Source organism: Lathyrus oleraceus, chromosome 2 (assembly GCF_024323335.1).
Source record: "Lathyrus oleraceus cultivar Zhongwan6 chromosome 2, CAAS_Psat_ZW6_1.0, whole genome shotgun sequence".
NCBI classification, from domain to species: Eukaryota; Viridiplantae; Streptophyta; class Magnoliopsida; order Fabales; family Fabaceae; genus Lathyrus; species Lathyrus oleraceus.
Genome location: NC_066580.1, coordinates 462,707,717 through 462,730,175, shown reverse-complemented (window position 1 = coordinate 462,730,175; position 22,459 = coordinate 462,707,717). Strand labels below are relative to the sequence as shown.

At 38.7% G+C, this 22,459-nt stretch overlaps 1 protein-coding gene across 1 annotated transcript; it reads right to left on the bottom strand.

The window, feature by feature from the left end:
- Positions 1-1,861: 1,861 nt before the first annotated feature.
- LOC127123743 (uncharacterized) lies at positions 1,862-2,878 on the bottom strand. The gene is made up of 2 exons (XM_051053943.1): positions 2,338-2,878; positions 1,862-2,256 (listed from the first exon to the last, which is right to left on the bottom strand). Exons 1-2 carry the CDS (start codon positions 2,876-2,878, stop codon positions 1,862-1,864), a joined length of 936 nt encoding a protein of 311 aa, XP_050909900.1.
- Between the last annotated feature and the right edge of the window lie 19,581 nt (positions 2,879-22,459).

Genomic DNA, 22,459 nt, shown 5'->3' with positions numbered 1-22,459 from the left:
CCACACATAAAACCTACAATCATGCAAAAACTTTTTTCTTCTATTAGAGTCAAAGTCATCAGGTATTAGTCCACCTACCACGAAGTTCGCATAATTTGTGAACCATGGGATATGCGTAACGGCTAGGATACGTTCATCGGTGAACTCGTCTCTGATGGGGGGTGTTTCTTCTGTTTCTTGAATCAGAGTCATCTAAGACAAGTGATCAGTAACAATGTTTTCACTACCTTTTTTGTCTCTGATTTCCAGGTCAAACTCTTGTAGTAGTAGGATCCATCGCAACAGCCTTGGCTTGGATTCCTGTTTGGCAAAAAGATATTTTAAAGCAGCATGGTCAGTATACACAATTACCTTTGATCCCAACAAATAGCATCTGAAATTATCAAACGCGTATACAACCGCTTGGAGTTCTTTTTCGGTGATTGGATAGTTCATTTGAGCAAGGTTCAATACGTGGCTTGCATAATAGATCATATGCAAGAGCTTCCCCTTTCGTTGCCCTAATACTGCCCCTACTACATTATCACTAGCATCGCACATCATCTCAAAAGGGAAAGACCAATCAGGGGTAATAACTATGGGGGCTGACACAAGTTCCTTCTTCAAAGTCTTGAAGGCTTGCCTGCACACCTTGTCAAACAGGAATGGTGTATCCTTCACCAGTAGACTAGTTAGTGGCTTTGCGATCTTGGAGAAATCTCTTATGAAGCTGCGGTAGAACCCCTCATGTCCCAAGAAGCTCCGGATGCCTTTTTCATTTACCGGAGGTGGTAAATTAGCTATTACCTCTACTTTTGCTATCTCCACTTCGATACCTCGAATGGAGATCTTGTGTCCCAACATTATACCTTCACGTACCATAAAATGGCACTTTTCCCAGTTCAAGATCAAATTTGTTTGCTGGCATCTTTCTAACACAAGTGACAAGTTAGTTAAACGTTTATCAAAGAAGAACCGAATACTGAAAAGTCATCCATAAATACTTTCGTATGCTTTTCGAGCATGTCAGCAAAGATTGATGCCACACACCTTTGAAAAGTGGCTGGTGCGTTGCACAACGCAAATCGTATTCTTCTATAAACGAAAATACCATAGGGGCATATGAATGCATTCTTCTCTTGATCCTCAGGGGCAACCGCAATCTGGTTGTACCCCGAGTACCCATCTAGGAAACAATAGTAATTGTGTCCGGCTAACCTTTCCAGAATTTGATCAATGAATGGTAACGGAAAGTGGTCCTTTCGTGTTGCCACATTTAGTCTTCTTTAATCTATCCACACCCTCTAACCTGCAACAGTTCAGGTTGGAATTAACTCATTCTTCTCATTTTTTATCACCGTAGTGCCCCCTTTTTTTGGTACCATATGGACTGGACTTACCCAAGAACTATCGGAAATAGGATAAACTAAGCCTGCATCCAACAATTTTACAACTTCTTTGCTTACCACTTCTTTCATGGATGGGTTAAGTCTTCCTTGTGGTTGCACCACTGATTTATGATCATCTTCCATTAAGATTGTGTGCATGCAAACGGTCGAGCTTATACCTTTCAAGTCCTCAATTGCCCATCCGATTGCGCCTTTGTATTTTTTTAGCACTTGAATGAGTTCTGCTTCTTGGACACTTTATAGACTTGCATTGATAATAGTTGGGCATTTCTTTTCAGTGTCCAGAAATACATACTTCCGATTTTTTGGTAACTGCTTCAGATTCACCCCTATTTTTGGTTCTTCAGTACATCTGGTGGTGGTGGTGGTCTTAAATCTTCCCACCTATGTGGTCTAGATCTAACCCATTCAGGTTGTTTTTACATCATAGCGAGCACCTCAGACTCTCCATCATCTTCATCACTTTCAAATATTTATAGACTTAAGACTCGTTCTAGTGGTGATTGGGGTCTATGTCTTTCAATTTCTTGAGTAATTACTTGATCTATCATCTCTATGGTGTGGCGCATGCCAATATCATCTTTGTATTGCATTATGTTTCTCACATCTATTTTTAGCTCTTCATCATAGACTTTGAGGGTCATTGTTCCTTCCTCGATGCCTATCATACACCGTCCTGTTTCTAAGAATGGTCTGCCCAATATGAGAGGAATCTCCTCATCTTCAGGCATTTCTAGAATGACGAAGTTAACTGGGAAAACAAACTTGTCAATTTTTACAAGAACGTCTTCCACAATTCCATAGGGTTGCCTAACAGAGCGATTCATAAACTGAAGTGTCATTCGACTATCTTGAACAGTGCCAATGCCTAATTTTTTATAGATGGATAGTGGCATCAGGCTTACATTTACTCCTAAGTCAATCAGAGCCTTCTTGAATTTTCTATCACCAATAGTGCATGGAATAGTAACTGACCCCCTGTCTTTCTTTTTCATTGGGATTTTCATGCCTTGGAGAATGGCCCTGCATGTCTTAATTAGAATGATCGGGTCCATATTAGTGGAACGCTTTTTGGAGATGATGTCTTTCATGAACTTGGCATATATTGGAATTTGTTCTAATGCCTCAGAAAAAGGGATGTTTATTTCCACCTTTTTGAACATTTCCAGGAACCTCTCAAAAAATTTCTCATGGTGATCTTTCTTTTTCTGTCTTGGAGGGTAAGGGAGTTTGATGACTGGTTTTGGAATCTTCTCTTTCTCCTTGACGGGTGGTAGTATCACTTCTTCATCTTGGTCCTTAGTTTCCTTGATTTCTAAATCCACTTCTAACAATCCATCTTTTTCCATACTATTTTCCTCCGTTGACTTCCCACTTCGGGTTACGATAGTGTTAACAATGTGATGTTCCCTCTGATTTTTTACCGTACCACTAGGTAGGGTACTCGGGGCTTGAGAATTTGAAGCTAACTGTTGTGCTATCTGACCCATTTGGACTTAGAGATTTTTGATGGAGGTTGTGGTATTTTTCTGATTAGTCCTTGTTTCTTCTTGAAACTGCATGTTGTGGGCGGCTAATTTTTCAATGGCGATTTCCCATTCAGCCCTTTTAGGTGCCTGTTGTTGCTGTTGTTATTGATATTGAGTCTGATATTACCATGTACCTTGTTGCAGAATATTCCCTATCTGATCTTTCTAGGAGAAATTTGGATGATTCTTCCAACCTGGATTGTACGTGTTAGATTAGGGATTATTCTGCTTCAAGAATTTGATCTCTTCAATTTGTTGGGGGTAGCAAAGCAATAGACCGTGTGATGAGGTCCATTACAGATTTCACAAGTGCTAGCCTTGGTCGGCTGGATCTGAGCTATCTGTTGAGTACCTATATTCATAGCTTTCAACTTCTTGTCTACTTCGGCAGCAACTGCATCTTCCAAACAGATTTTATTTGTCTCTAATTTGAGATCAATCACCCCTTTTGGCTGACTAGTACACCTGTCATATAATTCTAGATGCTCATTGGCAGCTATAGCTTCAATAATCCTTTTAATACTAGTGGCTGTTGAGAAATTGGTTAAGCCATCGGCTGCTGTATCAATCAACTATTTTGTTTTTATTTTCAGCCCATTAACGAACATCTGCATTTGTTCGGTCTGATCCATATTATGAGTTGGACATGCTACTAAGACCCTTTTGAATCTTTTGTAGGCATCTCCCAATGATTCACCATCCTTCTGTTTGAAACTAAGGAATTCATACATTTTTCTCAGGATTACTGATGCTGGAAAGTACTCATTTAAGAATGCAGTTTCCATCTCTTCCCATGATGTGATACTGCCGGCTGGAAGAGAGTAGAACTACTCTTCTGCATCTTCAGCTAAGGTGAACGGAAACATTCTTAATTTCTTTGCTTCATCAGTGTGACCATCAATTTTCAAGGTGGTGCTCATGGTCAGAAATCTTTGCAGGTGTTTGTTGGCATCTTCATTAACCTTTCTGGTGAAAGGTTTTCTTTCCAATTGATTGATTGTGCTAGGACGTAGTTGAAAATTCGTCACATTCACCGGTTGGTTGACAATGGTCAGTCGACCACCCGATGCGTTTGCACCTGCATAGTCACCTAGGAGTCTTTTCGGAGGTGGATGAGGTGGAATTGGAGGAACTTCAGCCATTGGTTCTTTGACTTCTGAGTGATCAGAGGTACTTTCTTCTTCGGAATCCACTCTTTGATTTCTACGTCTTCGGTGAAGGGTTCTATCGATCTCTGCGTCAAAAAGAAATTCAGCTGAGGGTTCTCCTCGCATACACAAATTAGTAAACTATAAATGACAGAAAAATAATTTTATTGTAGAGCAACAAAATTTTAATTTAATTTAAAATTAAATTCTATATTTTGGCAGTCCCCGACAACGGCGCCATAAACTTGATCGAGAAAATAACAAGTGTACTATTTTGCCTTTTATAGTAATAATGGGGAAACTCCCCGAATGACGATCTCAAGGACTGCAAGTCAATATCGAGTTTAAATTATCATTCAATTAAACAAAAAGTATTAATTTGGTTTTTGTTGATTCTAAGTGTTGGCAACAATTTTGGTAAAACAAAGAGTGTTCACAAGATGTCATATGTGATGTCTTAACATAAGATATCCTATGTACCTGCTGGAGTTCAAGAACATGTGCAAGCAGGATTATTTCAGAATGCCACATACAATGCCATGGATTCTGATATTGGTTGTACATGCTGGAGCTTAAAAGACATGTTCATGCAGAATTATTTCAGATGACATACACAAGGTCATGACATCTGATATGGTTGTACTTGTTGGAAGTTATAAAAGGAATTATTGGATTATGTAGGATTTTTCCAGGATGTCAGACCCGATGTCATGACATCCTGTACACAGAACATTCAGTATGAATGTCTGATGTTTTATGATTGCACAATTAATGGCAATCTTTGAATGATTGGAGATCTGATTAGCTGGCGCATTCAATCATGGAGTACAACCAGATTTACTTATTTTCCAAAGAGATCTAACCAGCTGTTATAAAAAGATTTGATTGGAAAATAGATTTAGGGTTTTCAAGATGTCCAAGCCCAGCAGAATGCTTCTATAAAAAAGGGACTTAGAAAACCTGTTTGAACACACAACCAAGACTGAGCGAAATACATAGAGAGAGCTAGGGTTTGTGTCTGTTTAGTCGTAAGACTTGTAGGTCATTCAAGTCATCCATTGATGATTGAATTGGACTGATTTGTCACTCTAAAGCTGTTAAGCAAGAGTGTGTGTCTTCTTGATCAAAGCTGTGAAGCAAGATCAAGAGTGTGCCTTCTTGATTGAAACTGTGAAGTAAAATCAAGAGTGTGTAATTGAAAAGTATTTTCTTTTCTCAAGGGATTGTTATTTAAGATCACTGGTGTGTGATTGTAAGGGAAGTGAGTGGGTTCTCATATCTAAGAGTGCTTAGGTAGAAATTGCATGGGTAGAGATTAGGTGAGAAAGACTGTAACTTGTTGAAGTGTATGGATAGTCTTTGAACTAATTCTATTTTAGTGAATTTCCTTCCTGGCTTGGTAGCCCCCAAACGTAGGTGAGTTGCACCGAACTAGGTTAACAATTGCTTGTGTGATTTATTTTACAATTCTGTATTTTATCCATTGTGTGTTAACAGATATTAGTGTCGTAACATTACCTTCGACATCTTATATATGATACCAGAATTTCAATTGGTATCAGAGCAGGCATCCTGCTCTGGTTCTGGGTGAGATCTAGGGGCAATACTTTCTGGTACAATGGAGAGAGATGGAGGCTCTATTCATAGACCACCAATCCTGGATGGCTCCAACTATGACTATTGGAAACCTCGAATGGTAGCTTTTCTAAAATCTTTTGATAACAAGGCTTGGAAAGCTGTATTGACAGGCTGGGTGCACCCTGTAGTTACTAAAGAAGGAGAAGCCACTGCTGAGAAAAAGCCTGAAGAAAAATGGTCCAAGGAGGAGGATGACCTAGCCCTTGGAAACTCTAATGCTTTGAATGCCATCTTCAATGGAGTAGACAAGAACATCTTCAGATTGGTAAACAATTGTGAAGTAGCTAAAGATGCTTGGGACATTCTCAAAACCACTCATGAAGGCACCTCTAGAGTGAAAATGTCTAGACTACAGCTGCTCACCACCAAGTTTGAAAACTTAAGGATGAAAGAAGATGAAAATATTCATGAATTTTACATGAGCATTCTTGAAATTGCCAATGCCTCTAGAGCTTTGGGTGAGAAGATGTCAGATGAAAAGTTAGTAAGAAAAATACTAAGATCACTCCCCAAGAGATTTGCTATGAAAGTAACAGCCATAGAAGAATCTCAAGACATCTCAAATATGAGAGTTGATGAGCTAATTGGATCCCTCCAAACATTTGAGATGGGAATATGTGATGGAGCTGAAAAGAAGGCCAAGAGCATAGCATTTATGTCAAACACTGAAGAGGAAGATGAGGAAGGTGGTCAAGATATTGATGGAGATCTGGAAAATAAGATAGCAATGTTGGGAAGACAGTTCAACAGACTGATGAGAAAGGTAGATGTGAGAGCAAAGGGCAATGTCAAAAACATCTCATCTGACATCAGTAAATCCAACAATGCTGGAAGAAGAGCAAGATCAGATGAGAAGCTCAAAGAAGAAAAAGAGGTACAGTGCTATGAATGTGATGGGTTTGGACACATCAGGACTGAATGTGGAACCTACCTTAGGAAACAGAAAAAGAGTCTTGCTGCCACTTGGTCTGATGAGAGTGAAACCGAGGAGGCGGAAAATCTTGTGACTGCCTTGACAGGAAGATGGGGATCTGATGAAGACTCAAGTGATGGTGAAGTAACCTTTGAAGAATTGGCATCTACCTACAGAAAGTTGTGTATCAAAAGTGTAGAGCTGTGCAAACAGGTTGAACACAATAAGAGGGAAATAACTCAACTGGAGAATGAGAAGGAAGAATACTTGGAAATCATCTCCAATTTACAAACAGAAGCAGTGGTTTTAAATGCCAAGCTAGTTGAAAATCCTCAAGTTGAAAGACAGAAGATAGCACAGCTGGAAGATGAGAAGGCAGACCATGTGAATACTATCTCTAAGTTGAAAACTGATGTCATGTTTCTAAATTCTAAACTAGAAGAGATGACCAAGTATGTAAGGATGTTAAGCAATGGATCTGACTCCTTAGACAAGATTCTCCAAACTGGACAAATAGCAGGAGACAAATCTGGCTTTGGGTATAATGACTCAAAACCTGAGTGCAGCTACACCGGTGCAAAATCTCAAGCCAAACCTAAGTGCATCCATAATAAAAGTAAATATGTGATGTCACATCATATGTCACAACACCAGAGAAAAAAACAGCAGAAAGGGAAACACCAAAGATGGATATGCCATCACTGTGGGAAATTCGGTCATCTAAGGTCGTTCTGCTATAAACTATATGGTTATCCCAGGCCTGCTAATCATCAGAATCACTATCAATCCAAACCCAAGCAGCACAGGCCTATCATTAAGAAGCAATGGATTCCTAAGACTAATGCTACAGGTTTGATAGCTCACATACCCCTCAGAACCTCAGCCAAAGAAGAGTGATACTTTGATAGTGGGTGTTCCAGACACATGATTGGAAACCAAGATCTAATAACTGATCTGCATCATCATACCATAGGCCATGTAATCTTTGGAGATGGAAAAAAGGTGAAATCAAGGGAACAGGAAAGCTTGAGTGTTGTGGAGCTCCTAAACTTGACAAGGTTCTACTAGTTAAGGGTTTGACTGCAAATCTAATAAGCATCAGTCAATTATGTGATCAAGGTTTGAATATTAACTTCACCAAAACTGAATGTCTAATCTTTGACAAAAATAGCGAAGTAATTATGAAAGGAATCAGGTCCAAGGACAACTGCTACATGTGGAGCTCTCAAATCGATTATCCCTTAAAGCATTGGATGAGTATAGATACTCTCAAGAGTGATGAAAAACAATTCTGTAGGGAATGTCAGACAAAGATGTCACACCAGAAGCTCAGAGGAGAAAAGGTTATGATGGCCCAAACAACCGAGAAGATAGATCAAATAAATGGACATATGACCAGTCATAAGCAGAATGGAACTGTTAAGACTAGGCCACAAGGGAGTCTATGTTTATCTCGAAGCAAAAAGGCCAAGAACAATGTGGAGGAGAATGGAGAAACACCTGCTTCTACACATGTGAAAGGTTGGGCTTAACTTGGTTGGATGAAACTATTCATTGCATACAATGTCACACATGATGTTATGACATTGTATTATGACAACCTGAATACTGAAACTATGTCCAAAAATCAGACTCGGCACAGATGGACAATGTACTATTTTTGTCATTATCACTTCAATAGAAAATTCATGAAAGACAAATTCAGAGGTCTAAAGCATGGACTGGAACTAGCAGACAGGGGTGCAAGGAAGTTGGGTGAAATTCAAATTAAATATGAGGGAAGAAAATTAGGGATTTGGACTCTTGTGAAATTATGGCAATTAAAGAGGAAAAATAAAGAAATAAAAACAATGTCTTCTCCTTTAAAAGAAAGAGCCACATTAATGATAAATCATTCCCTAGCATTGAAAATAGTATCTATTCCCTTAGCACACGCTACCTAAACACAACAATCTCCATTTCCATTCAACTTCTCAGAAAAGCTCAGCTAGGGCAAAGAAAATTTTCTCAAAAGTCCTACAACATGTCTCAACATCCATCATCATCTGGTTCAAAATCCTCCCACCATGCAAAGACTCCATCCATGGAGTTTGTAGATGAAGACGTGATGGACGTTACTCCGCTGTGCATGATACCAGGCGACACCACAGGTCCCTCCTCCAAGGCTGAAGATAAGCAAGGTAATATCCCTGGTAACTCCTCTCTTCCAAAAGACATGTATTATGTTGATCGTGCTATAAGGAAACTAGTCACGAGGATTATGAGTGAATGGCATAAAGTTGAAGGGGTTTCTACCCCTCTGTCCAGAAGGGACCCCTCTCCTGAGGGAGAACCTCATGCTGATAAAGATGATGACTCATCTAGATCAGAAAAGGAGGTTGCTGCTGAAGGGCTTTGCTCTCTAGGAAAAACCCTACCTAACAAGAAACCAAATGTGTCTCAAAAAAAGGTTATTAACCTAGAGGAAGAAAGCTCTGAAGGAGAGGATGATCCTTTGGTTCATATGGTAAAACCTAGTGTAGCTGAGAAACTGAGAACTAGGAAAGGGAAAAGTGTGGCTAAAATGAGAACTGCTAGAGTGAAAAAGGCCGCAGGTATAGGACCCTCAAAACCCTGAAGCAAAGTTGAGGTTGGGAAAAGGAAAGAAAGAGACAACTCTGACTCTGAGGAGGATGTCGAAGACGATGTCCCAGACATCTCCCCTGCAAAAAGGCAGGCTGTTCAGAAGTCCCCTAGCAAAGTTGCTGCTGTACACCTAGACAATATCTCCTTTCACTTAGAAGATGGTGCAGCAAAATGGAAATATGTTATTCAGAGGAGAATAGTGTCACATTACGCGAAAAACCGGCGGGAAAAAGAAACAACAGAGCCGCCACCGTGCGTTATTTATCCCAAAAGAGGGAAAGGAAACGCTCGAAGTAAACCTGGAAAAGACATGGTCTCGCGACCAGAGAGAGATGGGATCGGGAGTCGGTTATGCGAAGGGAAGGTATTAGCACCCCTACGCATCCGTCGTACTCGACGGGATCCACGCTCAGAAAGAATAGAAGAAAGGTTGCTAAAACTGCTCAAAACACTGCACACACACTGGAAGGAAACACATAAAGACGGAAGAAACGGGACTCGGCAGGATATCGCATCCTGGGCCTACGTAGTCTGTCAGACACAGACATCAGAGTCGACATAGTTCGGGACGGGGGAAACGTGCTCGCTAGGATGTCGCATCCTATGCATACGTATCTTCTCTGACTGGAGAAGAATCAGAGCACTCATAGCTCGGCTAACGCACGCCAAACAAAACACAAACAGGAAACCGACTGCCAATCGCTGGACTTACGTCAGACTCCACACAAACAGGCAAACATGGAAACCGAATGCCAATCGCTGGACTTATATCAAACTCCGAACCAACAAACACACACAGGAAACCAACTGCCAATCGCTGGACTTACGTCAGACTCCTATACAACACAAAGGGGTTGAAATAGAAAAAGGGCGCCCGGAGAGATCAGCTCATCTCCTGCCTACGTACCTCATCTGGTATGAGGATCAGGGCGACGTAGTTCCCCTACGCAGGGAAAAAGGACTAGCCTAACCAGATACAAAGGGAGACACAAACTACTAGGGAGACTACGACTTGAGCCTAGAAGTTGTCATGCATACGATCCCTAAGTTAAGGTTGCTATCTAACTTGCACAGGGAGCAAGCTATCCTAAACAGCACAAGCAAAGCAAACATACACACAAATAGCACACACTATATACAAACAAAGTGGGCTCACACAAGGTTAGGCTGTGAAACACAAGCCAACTGGAATCGGGTGTGATTAGCTCTTAACCCTAACATTGAGAGTTAGGGTGAAGCAGATGAAATGGGAAGTGAAGGTAAGACCTCACAGCTCTTATCCCTGGCTTGGGAGAGCTTCAGACAAATGAAAGTGGGAGTTCAGAAAGTGGGAACTCTTCTCCACATATGACTGACACAACAAAGATCTTGGGTTAATATCCACGATGCATCAACACAAGGTGTGTGAGCAAAGTGAATGACACACTGAATAGCAGGAGATGGATTGCACATCTCTTTTATCTGCCAATTGCCTCATAAGAGGACTTTTCCTGCTTGGCACAAAGATAAACAAACACAAGCATTGCCTCTTAAGGAGGGCTTCAGACAGGTGCCTGCCCAAGTAACAGGACAGGTCTTCCAGACTACATGAAGTCAGAGAGTTATACCTCAAATGGTTAAGCAACCAAGCAAAGCAAAAGCAAGTTCAAAAGAACTTAAGCAACTTCTGTACCTGAAAAAAATCTAACCCAATCAGTATACAAGTCAAACAATCAGACAGACAGTCAATCACACAATCAGACAGATAAGCAAGCAATGCAACAGTGTGCAAGGCACAAGCCAATGGGCATAACACAAACAACTTGGCATCAACCTACAAAACAACTCAAAATTGGTCAATATCAACCACTTAATCAATCCAAATGAGTGATCATCATCAACTATGGACTTGGATGTGTAAACCTGAAATCAAAGCTCAACTGTGAGTCACCAACCACTAGGTCAAGGCCTAGGTTCAAAGAGGGAGAAAAAAATTCAAAACAGAACATGAAATTCAACATGAATCAACCTCAATTAATTAAGAACACAATCCAAAAGGTCCCATATCAATATCATCAACCAAATTAATTTCATGAACCAAATATGGCAAGGTATGCAAGTTGTGACCACATTGTGACATAAGAATGAACAAATTCACATAAAATCAAAAATGATTCAAATAATCTTGGCAAAAATCATGGGTAAACATAACACACAACATGATCATCACACAAAAAATTAGGAGCATTGGACATCAATAGGCATGGTAATCAAATCACATAAGTCAAGGCAAACATAACAAGCACATGTGTGACACCAATGGTCACACCAACTTAGCATAGGCCTAAAACATAAATGATTCATGGTAAAAACCTCAAACCAAAGCCAAAACAACATTCAACATGTCTAGAAATAGTGTGCAAAGTTTCACATTCATTGGATAAACCACAAGCATTTCACAAAAGAATGAAGATCAAGGCAATTCAAAAGCTCACATATGACCAACCAGAATGAAAAATCTCAATTAAATCAGAAATCAATCCAAAAATTCCAACACAAATCATGAGCATTCACAACATCTATAACATGCATCATACAAAAAATCAAGGCAAATGGAGATCATTTGGCATAGTAACCACATCATTCAAGTTGAACATCTCAAGGTGTGACACAAATTGTCACACCTAACTTAGGAAAATCATAAAACAAAAATGAAAATTGATAAAAATGCAAACTCAACACCAAAATGTCCAGCAAGATGTCTAGTTATTATAGCATGCAAAATTTCATGAGCATTGGACAAGAATCAAGCATTTCACAAATGATATAGCAAGGCAAGGTCAAATGTGGACACATGTTCAAGAACCCTAACACAAAAAAATATTCAGCCATGCACAATTTTCATTTCAATGATCATAAAAAACTAGAGAGGATCAGGATCATGATGCAAAAAATCCCATAATTTTTGGATCATTTTTCAATTTGTTTTGATTTTTTGAAGTTTAAAAAATGAAATGAAATAAAAGTGACAAGATAATATGAAATGAAATGAATTAATTAATTCAAATTGAAATGTGGCGCCAGGCAGCAAAACGCTGCCGTTTCATTTATTCGGTGGCAAGCAATGATACGCTCTAGGCAACTGGCCAATGGGAGACGCGCATGGGCGCTCCATGCAACCAATGAAATTGAAGCCCTAACGAACACCTAAAGCAACGGAAACGCGTGGTACTTGGATCAAAAAAACCGTTCTCAAAAGCCTAAATCATCGTGTTCATCATGAACAGTGTATCACTCAAGAACAATTTTCCCAGATTTCAAAATTAAGCATAGCAATAGATAGATCTTTCATCATAGAGCAATAATCCACAACTAATTCATCAAGAATCACTCAAACATGCACGGATCGAAGAAAAGAAAAATCATCAACCAAACTTCAAACAATCGTTTCTCACTCAATTATGCATGGAATTCAATGGTTTAAAGCTCAGATTCATCAGCATTAAGAGATCTACAGCAATAGCATAACAATTTTAAGAAATAAGAGATTCGATTCAATGACCTCTTGAAGAGCAGCTTTGGATTTGTGTTGATTCAAGGTCTTGTGATGCTTCCAATCTCTTCTATAATGCTTGTACAAGTAATTGGATGAAGAATTGAAGCTCAACTGCACGCGATTTGGCCAGAATTTTGATTTGCCATGGATGAACTCAAGCTTCAAGCTGCTTCAAAACTGCACGAATTCCTTTGGATCTTCCTTCAAACTTGCTCCATAATGCCTCTAGATGATGAATGGATCAAGAAAAGTGGCTTGTGTTTGAAGAATTTGCAAGAAAAAAGTGAGAGAAAATTTGAGAGGTTTTGATCTAGATCTGAAAAAGTGATTGTGGTTAGCTGAAAACAGTTATGATTTACATTATATACTCCCTCCTAATCACTCTCTTAAACATGTTTAAGCATTGGTAATGGGATTAGCAAAATAGGAGTGCACATGCCAATTTGATATTTCACCTTATGCATGAAAATTATGGATGAACAGTACACGGGTTTGGGCTCAAATTCACTTAAAAAACCATTTTGGAGCCAAATGCAATGGTAGAATATGTGAACAATGCACCAACTTCAAACTTTAATTTTTCCCTCCAAAAATCAAGTCAAATATCAAGTGATTATGTGATGAGAATTGGTATAATATGATGCATGATTTGGAAAGCATAGGTCAAAACAAGAACAACGCAAAAAGAACCACTTGAATTGGACATTTGGTTTGAAAGTTATGCACATTTGAAGTTCAAACCACATTTGGCCAAGATTGATCCATATCTCTTCAACCACACATGAGAAATTCATGATCTTGGACTTTTTGGAAATGGGAGAGAAAGATCTTCAACTTTCATGTTGGACAAAATTTCATTTGAAGATTTCTTGATGATGTAATCTTGAGTTGAAAACCTTTCCATTTTTGGCAAATTCAAATTACAGGTCACTTACTATTTTTGGAAAGTTTTGATCTGACCTCAAATTCTTCAATGTTGATGTTTGAAATGTCAAATGAGACTTGTTTACACATGAATGAGGCTTCTCTAACCATCTCCCACCTCCAAATCCATAGTTGAACTGACAGTTGACTTCTGTTGACTTTTTAGGGTTTCAGATGAATTGTACACTGACTGATGAGCTTTTAGCCTTCAATTCTTGATCAAACCACTTCAAGATGATCCTTGGGTCACATGAACTCATTGTACCAACCCTAGGGCTTTGATTCCATAGAAAATGCACTTGCTTGCTTGCACAACTGAATCTCTTGACCAGTCTGACTGATGACATGCAATGAACTATGTAATGAACAATGCAATGTTAATGACCTAAAATGAAAATGCATATACAAATGGGAGGTGCAAATTTGAGGTGCTACAAATAGCTATTGAAAGATAGCTTGGGAAAGAGGCTGTAGAGGTAACAGAAGTAATGGATTTGATCAAAACTGCTGGACTAATAAAGACTGTGGTAGCTCTACCCCAATGTTATAAGGGGTTGGCAAAAGAGTTTATTGTTAATATCCCTGAGGATATTTATGAAAAGAGAAGTAGGGAGTTCTGCAAAGTGTTTGTAAGGGGAAAATGTGTGAAATTCTCACCAAGTATTATCAACAAGTTCCTAGGAAGAGGAACTAATGGAGGAGTAGACCTAGAGACTACAAACAAGGAAGTCTGTAGGGTTATCACAGCTGGCCAAGTTAAGGAATGGCCTAGTAGGAATCACTTATTAGTTGGGAAACTCACTGTTAAATATGCCATCTTACACAAGATTCGATCAGCTAATTGGGTACCTACTAATCATGTTTCCACTATCTCCATTAATCTTGGTAGAATCATTCATGCAATTGGAACAAGGGTTAATTATGATTTTGGCAAGTTCATATTTGATCAAACCATCAGACATGCATCTACAAATGCTGTGAAGTTACCCATTGCCTTTCCCTCCCTTATTTGTGGCATTACCCTGAGCCAACAACCAGGCATACTCATTACAGATGACCTGCCAAGCAGAAGAAAGACCCCTCTATCCATTCATTATAAGCTGTTTGAGGGAAGTCATGTAAATGATGTTGTCATAACATCTGCCAGAAGAGAGCCTGCAGCTAAAGGGAGCTTAATTGACCAACTAAAAGATACCTGCAAGGAATTAGACAATGGTATAAGGGTGGCCAAGGCTAGAAAAGAAGCTCTAGAAGTTCTTATTTGTAGCCTAGAAAGGGAAGAAATAGAGAAGGCTGGTAAGGATTCAAATGCAAGATCAAAATCCCAATCCAGTGGCAGCTCTTGAAGCTCTGAACACTCTAAAGGAGAAGGAAAAGGTGATACCTCTTCTTCTGATTAAGGGTTCATGCCTGTGTTGAAGACTGGTAAAGTGAAGTCTGCTGGAAAGATGGGTGGAAGTTGGTCTGCTGTTTGGAAGACTGTTGGTTTTAGTTTTTGGAAAATGTAATGTGTGGCAGTCCTCATTGATGCCTGTTTTGTAATATTTAGGGCTCTTGTTGAGTTCCTTGGATTTGTTCATTGTATCAGCTAGCACAGCTGTGTATAATGATGTTTTGTACCTCCTGAATATTATGTTTTAACATGTTTAATGTTATGACATCTGTCCTGACATTCTCTGATAGACTAATTGACATTCATTTTGTCTAATTGGTCACCTTTGGTCAATTTTGACTAAAAAGGGGGAGAAGTGTTGATATGGAAGCAGTTATGGTGTTGTGAGATGTATGTGTAGCTGATTTGGAGGACAACTATTATTGAAGGAAGTGCACAGGTGTTAAAATAGAATGTTATTCTATTTACATATGTCAAAGGGGATGTCTGAAATAGTGCACAGGTGCTGATGTTGAAGCAGATGTAAGAATGATATTTTGGCTGGTACGGGTACTGGAGTTCAGTAGCTGTTATTTGATGAATGCACAGATTTAGGGGGAGAAGAAGTACCCTTGTGCATTGTGCATTTGTGTCTTACTAGTTGCATCCATAAACTAGTAATTCTGTTGTGTTGCACAGAATTAGGGGGAGGAGAAGTACCCTTGTGCATGTGTGTATTACTAGTAGCTATATCTAGTAATTGTATTTGCTTCTGCTGCGGTTTAAACTACTGTTAAGTTGTTTAACTGCTGATTGTTTACCTTGTGAACAAAAAGGACAGATATATGTTTTAGCAAAAATTTGCCAAAGGGGGAGTTTGTTGATTCTAAGTGTTGGCAGCAATTTTGGTAAAACAAAGAGTGTTCACAAGATGTCATATGTGATGTATTAACATAAGATATCCTATGTACCTGCTGGAGTTCAAGAACATGTGCAAGCAGGATTATTTCAAAATGCCACATACGATGCCATGGCTTCTGATATTGGTTGTACCTACTAGAGCTTAAAAGGCATGTTCATGCAGAATTATTTCAGATGACATACACAAGGTCATGACATCTGATATGGTTGTACCTGCTGGAAGTTATAAAAGGAATTATTGGATTATACAGGATTTTTCCAGGATGTCAGACCCGATGTCATGACATCCTGTACACAGAACATTCAGTATGAATGTCTGATGTTTTATGATTGCACAATTAATGGAAATCTTTGAATGATTGAAGATCTGATTAGCTGGCGCATTCAATCATGGAGTACAACCAGATTTACTTATTTCCTAAAGAGATCTAACCAGCTGTTATAAAAAGATTTGATTGGAAAATAGATTTAGGGTTTTCAAGATGTCCAAGCCCAGCAGAATGCTTCTATAAAAAGGGACTCAAAAAATCTGTTTGAACACACAACCAAGACTGAGCGAAATACATAGAGAGAGCTAGGGTTTGTGTCTGTTTAGTCGTAAGACTTGTAGGTCATTCAAGTCATCCATTGATGATTGAATTGGACTGATTTGTCACTCTAAAGCTGTTAAGCAAGAGTGTGTGTCTTCTTGATCAAAGTTGTGAAGCAAGATCAAGAGTGTGTCTTCTTGATTGAAACTATGAAGTAAAATCAAGAGTGTGTAATTGAAAAGTATTTTCTTTTCTCAAGGGATTGTTATTTAAGATCACTGGTGTGTGATTGTAAGGGAAGTGAGTGGGTTCTCATATCTAAGAGTGCTTAGGTAAAAATTGCACGGGTAGAGATTAGGTGAGAAAGACTGTAACTTGTTGAAGTGTACGTATAGTCTTTGAACTAATTCTATTTTAGTGAATTTACTTCCTGGCTTGGTGGCCCCCAGACGTAGGTGAGTTGCACCGAACTGGGTTAACAATTGCTTGTGTGATTTATTTTACAATTCTGTATTTTATCCATTGTGTGTTAACAGATATTAGTGTCGTAACATTACCTTCGACATCTTATATCTGATACCAGAATTTCAGTTTTTAGGTGTAAAAATATAAGAATAAAGGTAAAAGCAAATAAGGATGAAAATAAAGATTTACATGGAAAAAGGAACAATGCTAGGGAAGGTGTATGATTTATCCCTATAACAACTCTGAGTCACTATTATATCAACAAATATCAATTACTACCAGTTCTTAAGGGTATTTTCTCCCAAGTCCTTGGTGAGAAAACCTTTAATCAATCTACCTTAATTTCTATGTCCATAGTCAATTAAGGTGAAGTTAAGCTTTATAATATCAAGAATAATCTGGTTCATACAGGGTATCCCTAGTCCTAGGTGATATCTACTGTAGAGTAACCTTATGAAAACCTTATCAGTGGCGGTACAGCCTAATTGATAACCACAAATCAATCTTGATTGGTTCGAAGGAGAAAGCAATAAACACATCAAAAGGTTACCGTAAAAATAATATTATAAATGCCAATGTAAACTCAAATTCGTTACCATTCTAAATCAGGGACACCCCCTAGCATTGGGGGGTTTAGCTACTCCTATTGTTTAAAACAAATGCAAGATAAAAATTACACATTACAAGTAACTGGATGAGTTTGATCTTCAATCGTTCCCGCTCATGAAAACCTTCAGCTCTCCAAACTCCTTGTTCTCTGTAATACTTGATTGCTTCACAATACTGTATTTTTCCGAATTCCAAGATGCTATTTCCTTAGGCAGAAGGTCCTCTTTTATAATGAAAGTTCCAAGCTGCAGGTGGACATGTCCAAAAATATCTCTGAAAAGCCCGACAATTAAAAGCCCGAGAAAAAGGGAAGATTTGGGCTTGGGCTGACACGGCCCGTGTTAGCTGACACGGGTGGCCGTGTCAGCTCACTGCTTCCTGTGACACGCCCATGGTCTCTTGACATGGGGGGAGTTTGATGCCTGACACAGCCTGTGTCAGGCCATTGTCTTTCTTGCCACGCCCTCCTTTGCCTGACACGGACCATGTCAGGTGACACGGGTGGCCGTGTCAGGCCTTTTGTACCAAGCTTTTTCACTCCTTTACTTGGCGGAATCTTGCACTGTCTTTCTCTGAGTTCCCTGGTTCTTCTACCTGGACCTGTCGGACAAAAACACAGCCATTCTACGCATAAAATCATGAAAATATAATTAAAATATAACAATGAAAGGAAATGCTTAAATATTATATCGGAAGTAAAATTGACTTGAAAAGTATCAAAAATGCTTGCACAGTGTTTCAAAATCGGTTTCTTTTCGAATCCGTAACGAAAACTTAATCCAAATGGTGACTGATCAAGTAAGTTGGGATAAAATCTCACACTCTTTCAGATGGTGATCAGACTCTAGGCTTAAATATTCACCAGCTCGATCTGATTAAAGAGTTTTAATATTCTTACCTTGTTGGTTTGGTACTTCATTCTTGAATTCCTTGAACTTTTCAAAGGACTCTGATTTGTGTTTCAATAAATACACATAACAATAGCTATTGAAATCATCAGTAAATATGATGAAGTATTGAAAACCTCCTCTGGCAGGTATGTTCAGTGGTCTACATATATCAGTATGTATGAGGGCCAAAACATCTTTATCTCTTTCACCTTTTCCTGTGAATGGAGACTTTGTCATCTTTCCAATTAAACAAGATCTGCATGTCTCATATGATTCCTAATCAAAAGATTCCAAGACTCCATCTTTATGGAGTTTGGAAATGTGTTTCTCATTTATGTGGCCTAATCGACAATGCCAAAGGTAAGTTGGATTTAACTCATTAGGTTTCCATGCTTTATTATTAATGTTATAAATAGGCATTTCAAGATCAAGGACATATAGTCCATTATTCATTTGTGCAGTAGCATAGAATATATCATTCAAATACATGGAGCAACAAGTGTTCTTTATTATTAATGAAAAACCAAACGTGTCCAAACAAGAAATGGAAATAATATTCCTGCTAATTGCAGGTACATAATAACCGTTCTCTAACTGAATTATTAAACCACTAGGTAAAGTCAATACATAAGTTCCTACGGCTAAAGCAGCAACCTTTGCTCCATTGCCAACTTGTAGGTCAACTTCACCTTTTGCCAAATCTTTACTCCTTTTTAGCTCCTACACATTGGTACAAATGTGATAACCGCATCTAATGTCTAATACCCATGATGCAGAAGTAGATAAATTAATTTCAATAACAAAAATACCTGAAGTTGAAGTCTCTACTCCATTCTTCTTGTCTTCCAGGTACTTTGGGCAGCTTCTCTTCCAGTATCCGATCTTACCGCAATGGAAGAATGTGCCTTCCTTTGCTATGCTTCCACTAGCCTTCAAAGCAGAAGTAGTGGGTTTGGGTTTGGTAACTTCCTTGCCTTTCCCTTTACCACCCTACTTGGTGGGTCTTTTGTTCTGTCTCTTTCCATTTTCGATCATCAGAATGTACTTCCCTTTTCACTTCAGATTCTGCTCAGCAGTTCTTAACATGCCTAGCAGTTCAGGAAGAGATTTGTCCATTTCATTCATTTTGAAATTAAGGACAAATTGACTAAAGCTATCTAGAAATGATTACAAGATCAAATCAGTCGCAAGTTCCTTTTCGAGGGGAAAACCCAACCTCTCAAGGTTCTCCACATACCCAATGCATCAACATACATTCACATACATCAACATACATACAAAATGAAACAATTATGGCCCCTAGCGCAATTTTTCTCCCAAGCCAATGAGAGAACCTAAGCTAACCTAATAACGATGTAAGCTTCTCTAAGCAAGATCTTCAAGGTTGTCCTCCTTTGATATTGTACTCTTCTCTTTCTTCATGACATTATATTATATAAAAGAAACTCGTTTTACATACGAGGGAGTGAGATGAGAAAATAAGTTACATTAAGAGATTAAAAGAGAGGTACGACACGCAGGTCGTATTTTAAAATCCCAAACACAAAATAAAGGAAAACTAAGGCCATAATCGATCACCACAAGACAATAATAATAAACACATTATTATTATTAATTTAAATTCTGTTAATTAAATACACCAAATTAAATTTCGGTGACTGATCACACTATGCAGAGTTAGTCGGGGGTTCAAGGGGGCAACGCCCCTGCGGGATTGTTAGGGGCAATGTCCCGATGCAAAATTTTAATGAATAATTCATTTGAAATTGACGTCGATTTTCGCATCAACACTTGATACTTTAAAGCACAACTCTTGTGCAATCATAACCCTAATCGCATAACTCTTTGACAGCACAATCCTTGTACTGTCGTGAACCCTGTAAGACCCTAATTTTGACCCTAATATCCCTCATGGCATCATATTATTGCTCATCGCATTGCCTCAAGGATCATAGCATGTGTGGCTCCTTAACCCTTGGGTTGGGACTTGTGTGAGTTGGTTTGAGACCACCAAGCATGCTTGAATTGTATGTTATTTCTTTTCTTATTTTGATTACTAACCAAAAGCACAAAAATATGTCACTAACTTGTTTTGTTTTGAAGCTCAAGTGATCTTGTGATCCCATGCTCCTAGGAGACTCCTATGCTCATTGAAGTGGCCATACGAAGATGAAAGCAAGCATGACAATGGTTCACAAAGCTCTCAATCATCATATATGTTTCCCAAGTATCTCAATATGCCAATTTGATCAAGATAAACCAAAGGGCTTGAGGATTGTTTCTCAAGGAAACCCTAATTCAACTATGCATTTACTATGTCTTGCTCATGAAGCAACCTCAACCTATGATCAAATTCAATCAAGGGAAGTTCTTTCATTCATTATTTTATGCATATATGGGCTTATTTTAGTATCCTCAATCATTCATTCATCAAGAATTGAAGTTTGGCCTTGAGAAGTTGACCAGTCAATTCATCTAACCAAATTGAAATCCACTGAGACCTAACTTTTGATGTGTTTGTTATATGAAGATGACCCCAAGATAAAACATGTTCTTAAGAACCACATGAACAACTTTCATGTTCATCAAAAATCCATTTGAAACATGAAAGGTTATCATTCATTTCAAAACATTATAGGTGATTTTGACTAAAACCCTAATTTTGGGTCAACTTCCCAAGGACCTAACTTCTTCATTTTTGTGATTTTTAGGTGAGACCAATTGCATTGGAAATCTTAAGATGTCTACTTCAAATGTTATGTTGGATAAAATTTCATAATCCTAAAAGAAACACATGTGATAATACAAAACATTATAGGTCACTTTGGACCAAAGCCATTGAATCTTGAAAAAGCCCAACTTCAAGTGCCCATAACTTTCTCATCGAAAATCCAAATGATGCAAAATTTAAGTCCAAATTGATCATCTTGAAATATCTACAACTTAGATGTTGGAGGTTTTTCCATTTGAGTCTTAAATCATTAAAACAGAAGGGCTTGAAGTTGATCACTTTTGGCAATTTTTTCAAAGGCATGTTTTGTACCTCAAACTTCATGATCAGTTTTCACAATTTTCCAAACTCCAAATGGATTTTTGTCCAACATAGCTTTTGTTCGTTATGTCAAGACCTTTCCAACCGTTACTCACATTCTTATGTTTGGATTTTTCATGAGTGACTTTCGAAGAGGTGAACATTTATGCCCAATTTTGGAATTCACATTGAATCTTCATGCACAAGCAATTGCAATTCAAACTACACGTCCATTTTCACTTCAGAGTGATATCAGCTTGCATTTCCAATGGATTTTGGGCCTCACATGCGCCTGTACTGGCCCATGCATAGAGGACCCAAAGCTTCATGCACATGAGTTTGGCACATCATTGCTTGGATCTCAGCTATAAATAAGAGCCTTGCCTCATTCAAATTTCACCCCTGAATTCAACCTGAAGCTCTGCAGAATTGGAAACCCAACCATACCAAAGGAATTCTCATTTTTAATTTCTCATTTCAAGTTTGAATTTCAACAAAATCAGTTGATCTTCAATACTTATTCCTTAGCCTTACATTCATATTACACCTCAAGATCAAGTTGGAAGCAAGAGATTGAGTGGATCGTGCTGCATAAAGCTGCTCTTCAAAGGTAGATGCTCTAACTATTTTGATCGAAATCTCCTCATACAATGTGATTTGCTTGTGTTCATTTGGTTTTCTGAAGTCCTCGTGTGAGAGGCAAGCCAGTGGTGGCTTTGATTTCATGTTTTAGAACACTTCAGTTTGAACACCTTGAAATTCAAGCTCTGATTTCTCATTCCATGGAAACTTTGAGCATAATCCAAGGTTACAGGGGTGATGTACATCACTCCAGCTTCATTTTGGTATAAGGATCGTGCATTTTGGTTGAGGTTTGAAAACCTGCAACTGGTGGCCGGAAACAGTTAGTTCACCGGAGAAGACGGTGGTTTCCACCACCG

Bases quoted from the DNA above. Each gene is read 5' to 3' on its own strand.
- LOC127123743 (XM_051053943.1), bottom strand. From the start codon at position 2,878: ATGGGTCAGATAGCACAACAGTTAGCTTCAAATTCTCAAGCCCCGAGT. The intron at 2,257-2,337 runs GTGATAGAAAAT...ATAAAAAATTAG, and splicing joins TACTATTCCATGCACTATTG to GCATTGGCACTGTTCAAGAT.